This window comes from Pogona vitticeps, chromosome 1 (assembly GCF_051106095.1).
Source record: "Pogona vitticeps strain Pit_001003342236 chromosome 1, PviZW2.1, whole genome shotgun sequence".
In the NCBI taxonomy this organism is placed as follows: Eukaryota; Metazoa; Chordata; class Lepidosauria; order Squamata; family Agamidae; genus Pogona; species Pogona vitticeps.
In genome coordinates, this window is record NC_135783.1 from 48,479,101 (window position 1) to 48,491,298 (window position 12,198).

Sequence of the window (12,198 nt, forward strand, 5' to 3'; positions counted from 1 at the left end):
TGTTTGTAAACTGGCATATGACAAACTTTGGTGAAATCTTTCAGATTCTCAATTAGTGATTGAAACTATGCAAAACTTTCCTCAACAAGAGAAGGATCATATACCGTACTTTATTCATCCGGGTTTTTTTTACCTATCTTTATTCTTTCTCCGGTTTTAAACAACTTATCGTGAAAGAGTAGTCTGGTAAACTAACCTGTCCATGCAGCCCCATAATAGTAGATTTATTCAAATCAGGTAAATGATACCTACTGTGTGGAGCTGGAGGTTAGTTTTTATCAATGCTTGACCATGAGTGGCCTCTTTCACAGCTCAAAGTGGGTCATTGCCAAAATGTGCTATAGCTAAGTTATTTTGCAATCTCTCTTCCTTTCATCACTACCCGTGACTTAGTTTTTGGCTGAAAATTAGACAACATTTGGAGTTTGACAATCTTAACTGAGATTACAGGAAAAGACTGTACACAAGACCAATTTATGTAGAACTTCTCAGGATGTTCACTCTTCGTTTTCACTACAACATGCAAGACAACCTGATCTGAGTACTCAAGTGAAAGGGTTGGAAGTGTGTTTTATTCCAAGTTCCCCAAATAAGAGTTTTTTTCTCTTCTTAATTTTATTAAGTCTTCACATTTTCTGTGCTTAAGTCAGTCCCATTGTTAGAAAGGCAAAGTAAACAATTCAGTAATGTATTCGCTTGTCAATTTAGACATGGACACTTTGTATTTGTTTTCCTGGGGAATATGAACCCCTAGAATATGAATCCCGACCCCAGAACCGGCTGGGCCACTTACTGAGCTCTGTGAGGTGCTTGGCTCATTGTTGTTGCACCAATCGTGGAAAAAGCTTGGCCAGGCCATCCCCACCTCCCCGCGCAGCCAACCACTCAATGGCTGAATGAGATTCCCCATCCCACCTCTGTACTGCAGTGGGCAGCTGCGCGGGGAGGTGGGGAAGGGCCGTCTGGGCTCTTTCCAGGATTGATGCAATGACGGAGCCAAGCACCATGCAGAATCCAGTAAGTGGCCTAGCTGGTTCAGGGGGTGAGATTTTCCCCAGGGAAACAAATACGAAGTGACCATGTCTAGTGATGGTCTCAATTCCATCATCCATCATTCCATAATTGTCCACAAGAAACCACTTAGAAAGCATCACCATGACAGTAGTGCTATGGGGAATATTTTTAGAAGCAGTTACCCTTCCAGATATCAAAGGGAACTGGGCTGTTCTGAATTAAATAACAGCTACAACCCTTACAACAGATCCTTAGATTATCATCAGTCACTTCATAGGAATATCACAACATAATATGGTTTTCATAATGTTTTTGACAATTACTGAACATGTCAGCATTTGCATAGTTCATTGGAAATGTAATATTTTATTGAAAACACCTAGTCAACTTATTTCAAGTATAGTTTCATGGTAAACTTTAGATCACAGGATAGGTTAATTCATTGTAAAGCAGCATTTGGCACTATTAATAATTTCTTAAAGGAAACTCCTGTAAGCATTGTTGGTTCTTATGAAAACCATTATTTGAAGGGAGAGATTTTAGAAAACATATCAGAGCTGAAAGCAGTTTTTAAATGGCTCTGAATAAAACAAAATGGGGACTTTTTGGTAGAGCTAGACCAAAGAAGATGATAAATCAAAAATAGGATAGGGCATTAAGAACACTTCCTTAATAGTTTGTCAAGAAAAGTAACGGAAGCCTTTGACTGTTACTGGAGCCTGAAACCATATGTAATCATTCCAAGCAGAGTTCACCTCCTGGTAGGCAGAAATGGCTGTACTGTCACTGTGACTGCATGATAAGTTAATGGTCAGCTTCCTCCCTCGCGTTGGTACTTTATAGTTTAGTTTGGGTCTGAACCAGTCAATACCGCAGTTGCGGTGCCCTTGAACCATAACGACGATACCCATGGCTGGACCAGACTGAAGCTCACTGAACACATCTGCCAGGAAGAGAGAATGGAAAAGCTTGCGAACACAAGCCGCTGTCTGTAAGCTGTCCTCGGCGTTACTCACAGATACACCTTGCAGATTGATCTCATAGAACTCTTTCGGGCTAACTGAAGTACCCCCAATTAGAATAAGAACCCGTGGGACCAATGTCAAACTGAACATGTTTTCCAAGTGCTGGAACACTCCTTCGAGATCATGCAACACTTGCTGGCACTTTTTGTTATTGCTGTCTTGATCTTTTGAGCAGGCTTTTCTTGCCACATCTTCATCCTGCAAAATTAATTGAAATAAATGCATCTTCTGAAGAGGGTAAAACATGGCAACATTTAACCTTAAAATATACGACCTCAAGGGCTACACATACAAGAGACAAGACTTATCATCACCCAGAAAAAACAATATACTGTATTGCAATGATATCTGGGTGTATACATACTAAGATCACTCTGAGTATGTATATAATATCACTTCCAGAAAAACATCTACTTCTGCTTCATTGACTACGCAAAAGCCTTTGACTGTGTAGACCACAGCAAACTATGGCAAGTTCTTAAAGAAATGGGAGTGCCTGACCACCTTATCTATCTCCTGATAAACCTATATGTGGGACAGGAAGCAACAGTTAGAACTGGATATGGAACAACTGATTGGTTCAAAACTGGGGAAGGAGAACAACAAGGCTGTATATTGTCTTCCTGGTTATTTAACTTATATGCAAAATACATCATGTGAAAGGCTGGACCGGAGGAATCCCAAACCGGAATTAAGATTGCTGGAAGAAATATCAACAACCTCAACAAGGTAGACTATATTTGTTTAAAACATTTTTACCCTGCCTTTCTCCTTAAAATGGAACTAAACCACCTTACATAGTAAAGTACATTATTTAAATGCTAAAAACAAACAAAAGAAAGAAACAAGTACCATAGTAAAACAGTACGCAAAATCAGCATCAAACACATTCAAACAACAAGGCACAACAATCCATTGAAAAAAGCTTTTGGCATCCTGGCTTTCAGTAGGAGGGAGTTCCTGAATCTGGGAGCAGCAACAGAGAAAGCCACCTCCTGTGTCTCCACCAAACGCACTTGTGAAGATGGTGGGACCCAAGATAAAGGCCTCTGATGGGCTTAACATCCAGGCAGGCTCATAAACGGAGATGTGATCCTTGAGATAGCTTGGATCCAATCCATCTGAGGCTTTAGGTTAAGACCAGCACTTTGACTTGTGCCCAAAACAGATCCTCACACTGTAGCATCTGAGTAAGGACGCAGAGACTACACCACTTAATGCAGTCTGTTTCCTCCAGAATCTGGTTAGTAAAACTATTCAACTGAGAGGCCAAAACACTCTGATTAACTTCCAACCTTTCCATACCTTTAAATGCATAATTCTGGCTAATTCAATCATATTATGTTAGTCTCCATTCAGAGATTGCCTGAAAATCATGCTGTAAACAACTGCAGAAGCAGGAAGGACAAACTGCATCTTAACTCTGACATTACAGTTCACATGCTGGCTCTCTATGCAAATATTTCCTTGAGGTTATTTAAGAGTGCATCACAGAGAACCATTTTTGCAGTGTGAATCATCCTAACCCTAAGATTCCACTAGTGTAGGAATCCTTCAGTCTTGAGATATTATGGTAGTGTGCTCTGAATAGAGGTCTTGGAACATCTGGTGTGGCTACGAAGGTCAATTCAAGAGTGACAATCCCTTCCACATTGAGAACAAACACAATCTGTCCTCTATCCGGCTCCTTGATTTTGCCGATTTTGGGACTGCCTCTTTGCCTCGGCCTGCTGGACAAGGGTCTCTTCAAATTGGGAGAGGCCATGCTGCACCGCCTGCCTCCAGGCGGAACGCTCAGATGAAAAGGTTTCCCATATGTTGAGGTCCATTCCTAAGGCCTTCAGATCCCGCTTGCAGATATCCTTGTATCACAGCTATGGTCTCCCTCTGGGGCAATTTCCCTGCACTAATTCTCTATATAGTATATCTTTTAGAATCCGACCGTCAGCTATTCTCACGACATGCCCTTCGTCTTTAGCCGGGGGGGGGGTTGTGTTGTAAAGGCGGGAAAAAGGCGTGGAGGCGAATCCGATTCTTGAGAAACAACAACTTTATTCGCGTGTACACTTAACTCCACTGGATCAAACGGATCCTTCAATACTTCATCTGTTAACAGAGCATACTTCTTAGGTCTAACAACTGGTGGACCTGTCTCTTCGTCTACCAAGGGGCCGGGCCAAACCGCTCGCGGTCCGTCAAAGGTCTTAAAGGCGCACTCCGGACGGCGCATATGGTCCCACAACAGGGGTGGCGGGCCCAATCCCCCTCCGGGGGCTTCTGCTGGAACTCGGGGCCCGGGCGGATAACTCTCCGTCCCCCACCATGGTAGCCCACCGGGAAGACCGAGACCCTCCATTCCAAAGGTTCATATGTCCTACCGCGACCGCTAGTCAAAGGAGGCTCTGGCAGCAATCCTCCTTCTTTCAGTAGATTTGGAAACCCTGGAGTCCCGTCCGCCTGGCTCCTTGCGTCTTTCAGCCAATCTGTCTGCACCCCTCTGTTCATACATCTGCCCAGCTCACCTTCCCCCAGCCAACTGAACTCCCGCGCAATTTCTCCCTCTCCTTTCACCTCCTCCCACATGATCAAGTCCATCTCGGCTCCGCCCTCATCCACCAAGCACACTTCGGTAGGTCTCCTTTGCAGCTCCTCCTCACACTCTATTTCTACCAGAATCCCTTCAGTACAGCCACTCGCGTCTTTCGGGCTCTCTTCTTCTGGGGACGGCACACTGGGTCCTACTCCTTCACAATAGTATATCTTTTAGAATCCGACCGTCAGCTATTCTCACGACATGCCCGAGCCAACATAGACACTGCTGTTTCAGTAATGTAGAGGTGCTAACCATTCCAGTTCATTCTAGGACTACTCTATTTGGAACTTTATCCTGCCAGGTGATACCAAAAATGTGTTGGAGACAAAGCATATGGAAGGTGTTCAGCTTCCTCTCCTGCCATGCACAAAGGGTCCAGGACTCAATTCAATAGTTTATTTACAGTCCTTAGACCAGTCACATAAGTATAAAACCTTATAAAACCTTAAAATTTCTAACTTTCAATATTCCATTAGAACATGTTGGCATACATACAACTGGGAACGGCAATCTAATTGATATTTAACTTCCGCAATCGAAGAATTGCTACACAGAACCTCGCAACCCGACAGGTGATCTGGACATCAACATCTGAGAGAAGGAACTCTAGCCTATTTCCCTCCGAACGTCCTGGCAATCTATCTATTAAGGGGGTTATAGTCTCTTTTCGCACTGCATCATACAATGGGCAGGTGAAGAACATGTGCTGTATGGTCTCGATCTCCCTCAGGTGGCAGGAGCATAACCTTTCAGCAAAAGGGGTATTTTTATACTTCCCTTCTAGTACAGCAGAGGGGAGGGCCAAACACCTTGCCAGAGTAAAGGCTCTTCTAATTCCTTTAATTTCCAAAGATGTTAAGTATTTGGCCGGTACCATACAATTTTTGATGTAAGTCCTTGCTGCCATATTTTGGATGCTAGAAAGGTCTGTTTGGTATTCATTGTCCTCTATTCTTTGTTTAACTATTTGTTTTGCCTGCTCTATTCCAGAGGATATAAGCGCCTGAGGTGAGAGGCCAATTTTCCCCAAGTAGCCCTGGATCGATTTAACCCACTTAGATTGATAGTTATCTTTAAATAATAAGGAAAATAGGCCTTTTGGATTTGACTGTCCCTTTAGCCACATATATATAGATTGAATTCTAATCCAGGCTTCTACTTTAAGGCATCCTGTTTCTAGCCTTATCCTTGCATTTGACACGCATCTTGGGACCTGGAGTATAGTTCTTAAGAATTTGGATTGGACTATTTCTTGTGGTGCGAAGTGAGAACTGGGTGGCCCCATGAATGAGCCGTACAGCAGCTGGGCTAATGCCTTTGCTCTATACAATTTGAGGGCTGCTGGTATGAAGGACCCTCCTTGGGAGAGATGGAATTTTACTATACTATTTGCCGATCTTTCTCCCTGATCAGCCACAAATTTACTATGCTGAAGCCTAGATCCTGAGGCCTGTAATACTACCCCCAGATATTTGAAGCTGTTCACCTGCTCGATACTGTGTCCATTTATTTGCCATGACCTACTCTTGGGTCTCTGTCCAAAGGCGACTATCTTGGTCTTCTGATAGTTAATCGTTAATGATTTATATTCACAGTATGAGGCAAGCTTCTTAAGTGCCCTCCTCAGCCCTATGGGGGTTCTGGATAGAATTACTGTATCATCAGCATAGAGTAAGGCTGGCACTGTTCTATCTGTAAGTTTAGGTGAATGGAGATCGGCGGTGTTAAGCCAGCTTGATAAGTCGTTTATGTAAAATATGAATAATGCTGGTGCCAGTAGGCAGCCTTGCCTAACACCTCTGTGCGTTTGCACAGATTCCGTGAGGTGTCCCTGTCTGCTGCACCTGACTCTCAGGTATGTTTCTTCATGTAGGGCCCTGATTAGATATAGAAGTCTTTTGTCTATAGATGAGTTTGATAGATTGTCCCAGAGGTGTGTTCTCGATATAGAATCGAATGCTGATTTAAAGTCCACAAAGGCGGCATAGAGTGATGTTACTCCTTTGGCTGAGTATTTCTCTATAAGATGCTGTATAATTAGGCATTGTTCTATTGTGGATCTCCCTGGCTGAAAGCCTGCTTGTTCTGCCCCAATGATATTTTCTACTTCAAGCCACTCCAGGAGTTTGTCTAGGAGGTGCCTTGCATATAGTTTGCTTATAATATTCAGCAAACTTATTGGCCTGTAGTTGGCTGGATCTTCCCTTTTCCCTTTCTTATAAAATGGGACCACTGTGGCCGTTTTCCATGATATTGGGATTTGGCCTGTGTCATTAATATGGGTGAAGAGAGGTGCTAGAAAGGAGCCCCACCATGTCTTGTTTTCTTTTAGGAGTTCTGGTGGGATGCCATCAAGGCCTGGGGCTTTTCCATTTTTTAACTGATCTATATGAGCTATTATTTCACCTGGGGTCACCGGGGGCCATTTGGGAGTGCTTCCAAGCATTACTGGAGAAGGGGGTACAATGACATCCTCATACATACTTGTAAAGTGGGATACCCATTTATCTGGTGGAATACAAGAGGATAATGGGTGTTTGGGCTCTGATAGTCTGCCTGAGATTAGTTTCCAGAAAAGGGATGGATTTTTGGCTTTTGCTGCTTCAATCACCTTCCTCCATAGTTCTCTCGTGTGTTCTCTTTTACTGTGATGTATCTGCTGTTTGTATTCTTTCTTATGTACCAGTAGTTTTAGGAGGGCCTCTTTTTTGACATGGTCTTCTGCTCTCAGGTATTCCTGATATGTCTGATTAACTAATTGTTTTGCTGCCTTACAGCTTTGGTTGAACCAAGGTTTGGATCGGTTAAATGAATTCTGAAGGTTTCTGCTATATGAATGGACGAGATGTGGCTGTAATTGTTGTAGGAGAATTTCATATTTATCTATGGGATTCCAGTGGACTGTCTGGCTTTCTACTGGATTAAGGGCATCAATCAGATTTTTCGAAGTTAAAAGTTGTTTTAAATTTTGTGCCAGTTTAGGTGACCATCTTACTCGGCAACCCACTCTTTCTAGTGCTGTAATTTCAGTATAATATCTTGGTTCTGTGTCTAAATTTCTGACGTTTAGGTGGAAACTTAGATGTAGGGGGAAATGATCCCCCTCCATGTAAGGAAGTACTTGGAGAGTTTTGACCATGGAAAGGAGCCCCCTGCACACCAGGATGTAGTCAATTGTACTAGCTTTAGTTGCTGCCATAAATGTATATTTTCCTGGAGTATCACCTGTGATTGTGCCATTTAAAACTGAGAGGCCCAGTCTGTAGGCAAATTTGTACAGACAGGCCCCGGCATAATTTGCATGTTGGTCCTTAGATGCCCTCTCCTGATTCAGGGTCCCCACATTATCATTTCTTATGTTGGCTATCATCTTAAATTTGGTTCCCAGATAGTCATCATCTGGTCCCATACGGGCGTTTAGATCCCCACCAGTCAGGACCAGAGCATCCGGATGTTCCATGATAAGCTCTCTTACATAGTTTTCAAGGTCTGTCCAGTTTCCTTCTGTTTCAGCTTTTCTGGATGTGGGAGGTAAGTATATGTTAATAATCAATAGGGTTTTCATACTTCCTGTAAGTACTACTGCCATGGCCAGCTGTCTCAGGGGGGGTTTCATCGTAGATTTCACTTTCAGAGCCGTTGATACCAGGATGCTCAGTCCCCCCTTCAGTCTCCCCGGTCCGCGCCCTGGGATTGCCTTTACCATGAAAGAGTTGAAACCATCTAGAATTATATCTTTGTCAGACCAAGTTTCTTGCAAAAGAATGATGTCATATTTGCTACGAAAGAAAGGAGTATCATGGGTTTGGGAGATACATCTGGTCCAACCTGCCACATTCCATGATAAAAGTTCAATTTTAGATGCAGATGTTTGGTTGCTTTCTGGAGCACACCGTGATTCTTGAGTGTCTGGTGCCTCATTTCGCTCCTGAATGTTCAGTTGTTCTGCCTTTGGGGTCATTTCCCCTCTTGTGGCAGAGAGCATTTTAATGGGGTTCCCTTCCTTGTATAACGTTAGCTTCTCCAGAGCAGGCAGGGATACATCTGATGACTGACATCCTCTGTAGGTGAGGGGAGCAACTGGTGTGGGAAAAGGATAATCTTTACGGGCCCAGTCTTTGTTGTTTTGATTTCTTTGTGTCTCTCTGCTAAAGGGATATCTTTCAGCTCTACCCAGGTAGGTAGTCGTTGTTGTGTTTGGAACTGTGGTATCTTTGTGGAGTTGGACTTTTTGTTTGTTTTCCCCCCATGCAATATTCCTGGACAAAGGCTTCTTAAGATGTTTATATTTTTTGCCTTCCAATAGTCAGTTCTGGGGATAAGCTACTAAAGGGGCATATCTATTGCCCATATGCCACTCAGAGGTGGAGTCGGAAATAGTTCCCATCGAGCAGGCTGGATGTAACTTCTCTTTGTATGGATGGTATATTCTATTTTTTCTGGAGGATGTAATACCTTTTGAAAGATGCCTTGGCCTTGAGAGCATTTTCACCTGATTACTCTGGTTTTTGATTTTGCTTGTAAGATCACGAGGCTTGTTAATTGGGATATTGTTTGGGAAGGTTGCAACATTGATCTGCATTTCCTTTCCTCTGCCATCTGATTTGGTTTTGGAAGGTGATCTGTTGTAAATGGTGGAAGCTTCAGCCCTATCTCTGTACAGGTCATAGCTAGGGTTTTCGGCTGTTATCCTCCTTATGGAAGCGGCTGTGGGGCCATCTCTTTGTTCTGGAACCTGAATTTCTCTGGATGTATTTGTTAGTTTGTAGGTGTCCAATTTTGTGATCGGTCTTAGGTTGATATTTGAGTAAGTTGTATGTATTCCCCATTTGAAAGATACTGCTATTTTTTCAAACTTGTACAACAGGCTCCAAAAATGATGGGCCTGTTCACTATTGGCGAAGATCAAGTGCACCCTGCCTCTTAGTTGCCCGGGCTTGCTGGGATAGATGCAGTAACATTTTGTGTTCATTTGAGCATCCCAATCCTTGCCCAGAATTTCTGTTATTGTCCACAATACTTCTGAGTTGGAGGCCCAGGTGCCATTTGGTTTTCTTAGTGGCCAGTTGTAGATGGTGATGTGGTTCACAGGCTTGAGTGATGGACTTTCAGCAGGGGTGGACCCTTCACTGTCTGAGGTTGCTGACCATTGAGGTTTTTTAATCTGTATATTTTCCTTGCATGTTGTCACAGCAAGTGGATGCTGGGGATAGGGTTCTTCTGGGGTGTTTCCCCACCATTCGTCTATGGTTATTAGCTCTAGATTAGAGGATGTTAGGTCAGGTCCCTCTGTGTCCTCTGTGTCCTCATTTCGCTCATATGGATCAGCCCAGGCCTTTGGGGTCTTCCCAGAGATGGGCATTCGGTCCTGAGTTGCTTTTTCTGATAACTGTGGGTAACTCTGACCTTTAAAGGCTAGGGAGTTACCTTTGTGTGTTTGATCTTTTGTACCCAGCTCCTTTTTTGCCTGAAGACCTCTCTGTTCAGTATTCTGAGGGTTTGAGGGGGGTGCTGCTTTTAAAATCCCCAACTTTATCATGTCAGCAATGCATTGTAGTATTGCTTTAGTATCAGCGATTTCTTTCTTTAGATCATGCAGATTATTGAAAATTGTCTGGTTGGATTTAGCTGAGAGGAGACACTGATCACGTAGTTGGGTGTAAATAATCCTAGTTTGTTCACTCTCGGGCCCTTGGGGGCCTACTGTTCCTTCCAAATGGTTCTCCTTAGGCCCAGGTGTTGATAGATTTAAGTATTTATAGAATGATTCCATAGAGGCAGAGAGAGCCTTCTCTAGGAGTTCTGGGTCCAGAGACCAATTGCCAATTTCTCCTCCGGAGTGCGGAGTTCCGACTGCAGCCCCCTGGTATGTCTCTCCATTACTTATGCCTACATTGTCCGTAGTAAGTGGGGTACTTGATGTAAATTCCCTCAGCGGCCTTTGATTATAGGAGGGTACATGTTCACGTTGATCTGAGACCACACAGAAGTCTGCTATAGATTTCTGATTTCGCTTTTTGGGAGCCTTTTTTAACTTGCCATAGGTTTTTTTGGTCCTAGTGGTGACCATAGTTATACTCCACAAATTGAGCTTATTTAGTGTCCCCCTCTATTTCTGCAGGTGCAAACTACCACTCAAAGGGAGAAGAATGTGGGTTTCACAGTTACGGTCAGTAGTAGCTGTATAAAAACACTTCTTAGCTCCGGTAAACACTCAAACATAAACCATTTAAGGGCAGGTTGTTCCACCCGTTCCCTGGAGGACTTTTACTCACTGTGAGTCAATTGTAGATTGACGGAGTCAGCGGATCAGCCCCTGCTGTACGCCAAACAACCCCCGAAGGCAGATGGCTTTTCTTAAACAAAGTAAATGTTTTTCTTGCAGACTTGATTCAAGCAGGTGCTTACTGTCCGCAATAGCAGTGTTATTTTCTTCTGTTTTCTTCCCAAGGCTGCAGTTGTGTAATTTTGTCATACAGAGGTATTTCTAATATCTCTCGGCAGCTCTGTGTTTACTTTTACCAAGGTTAAAATCATGCCTTCAGCCAAGAAGTAGAATAGGAACTTCAACTAAACAAAAGCTATAAAAACCGTATAAAATTACATAAAATAAAGATAAAATCACCGCTGTGTAGCCATGAGCGTCTTGCCTGGCTGAGCCGGAACCGGAAGCCGGTCCAGGACTCACTGCAGTACAGGAGTGTACTCAGGACACAGGCTCTATAGACCTGGATCTTCATATATGCCATCAGCTTATTAAGCCATACTCTCTATGAGAGTCTAGAGAACATGGTAGCTGCTTTGCCAATGTGTTTATCCAGCTCGACATCTAGGGAGAGAGCGTCAGAATACGTTGAGCAAACGAGATTCCACCATGTGAGGTTTACTAAAGATTTACTGTAAAATCCAATTATATTTTCCATAGGAAGAGTGCAGGACAAGGCTTTGGCGTACAAACAAGCATCTCCAGGAAATGCCGGTATAACATTCCCCTGTCCAACCGCGGTCTGGAGCCAAAGTCGCGAGAACTGAGGCCAGAGAAACAGTTACTCTTGCACACGGATAACGGGATCGTGTGTACGTGGAGGCCCCCCTCCCCGCATTATCCTTCCCTCCCCCGCCGATCTCACCTGGCCCGGGGGTCTCGGGAGCTGCCTGCGGTAGAAGCAAGCCAGCTGCTCGTAAGGCAGCGGTAGCTGCTGCCTCTGGTACAGGACGTGCTTAAGGAGCTCGCAGGTGAAGCGGAAGCAGCCCTCTTGGGTTACCGAGCCGGGGAAAACGACGGCTACCGAACAAGGGCCGCCGGGACCGGGCGCCGCGGTCACGGCAACGGCAGGAGCCTCCCTCCTTTCCAAGACGGATGCCGGGGTGGACTCGGCTACACGAGGCAGGTCGGCTCCTACGAGAGAAAGGGCGAGAAAGCAAAGCCGCTGCGCCATCGCACTCCGCCCGAACCCAGCCGGGCCGAGGCCTCGGAATCCCTCCCCTTCCCCATCATCATTCCCAAGTCATTCAGAGAGAGAAGAAAGCACAGCGGGAGGGACGGGAAGCTTTGGCTTCAGCCTT

The 12,198-nt window shown here is 44.3% G+C and overlaps 1 protein-coding gene across 2 annotated transcripts in view; it reads right to left on the reverse strand.

Moving 5' to 3' along the window:
• Positions 1 to 12,198, reverse strand: part of MAD2L1BP (MAD2L1 binding protein) — a 34,668-nt gene that overhangs the window by 22,223 nt on the left and 247 nt on the right. Inside the window, exons 2-3 of one of the 2 annotated variants that reach the window (XM_072992096.2) lie at positions 11,763 to 12,031; positions 1,361 to 2,237 (exon numbers count right to left, since the gene is read on the reverse strand). In XM_072992096.2, coding sequence (XP_072848197.2) covers positions 1,695 to 2,237; positions 11,763 to 12,031 — 812 coding nt within the window. In that variant the 3' untranslated portion in view covers positions 1,361 to 1,694. Of the gene's footprint in view, positions 1 to 1,360; positions 2,238 to 11,762; positions 12,032 to 12,198 lie in introns of those variants that run through there. The other variant, XM_078383058.1, reaches the window with a different exon arrangement.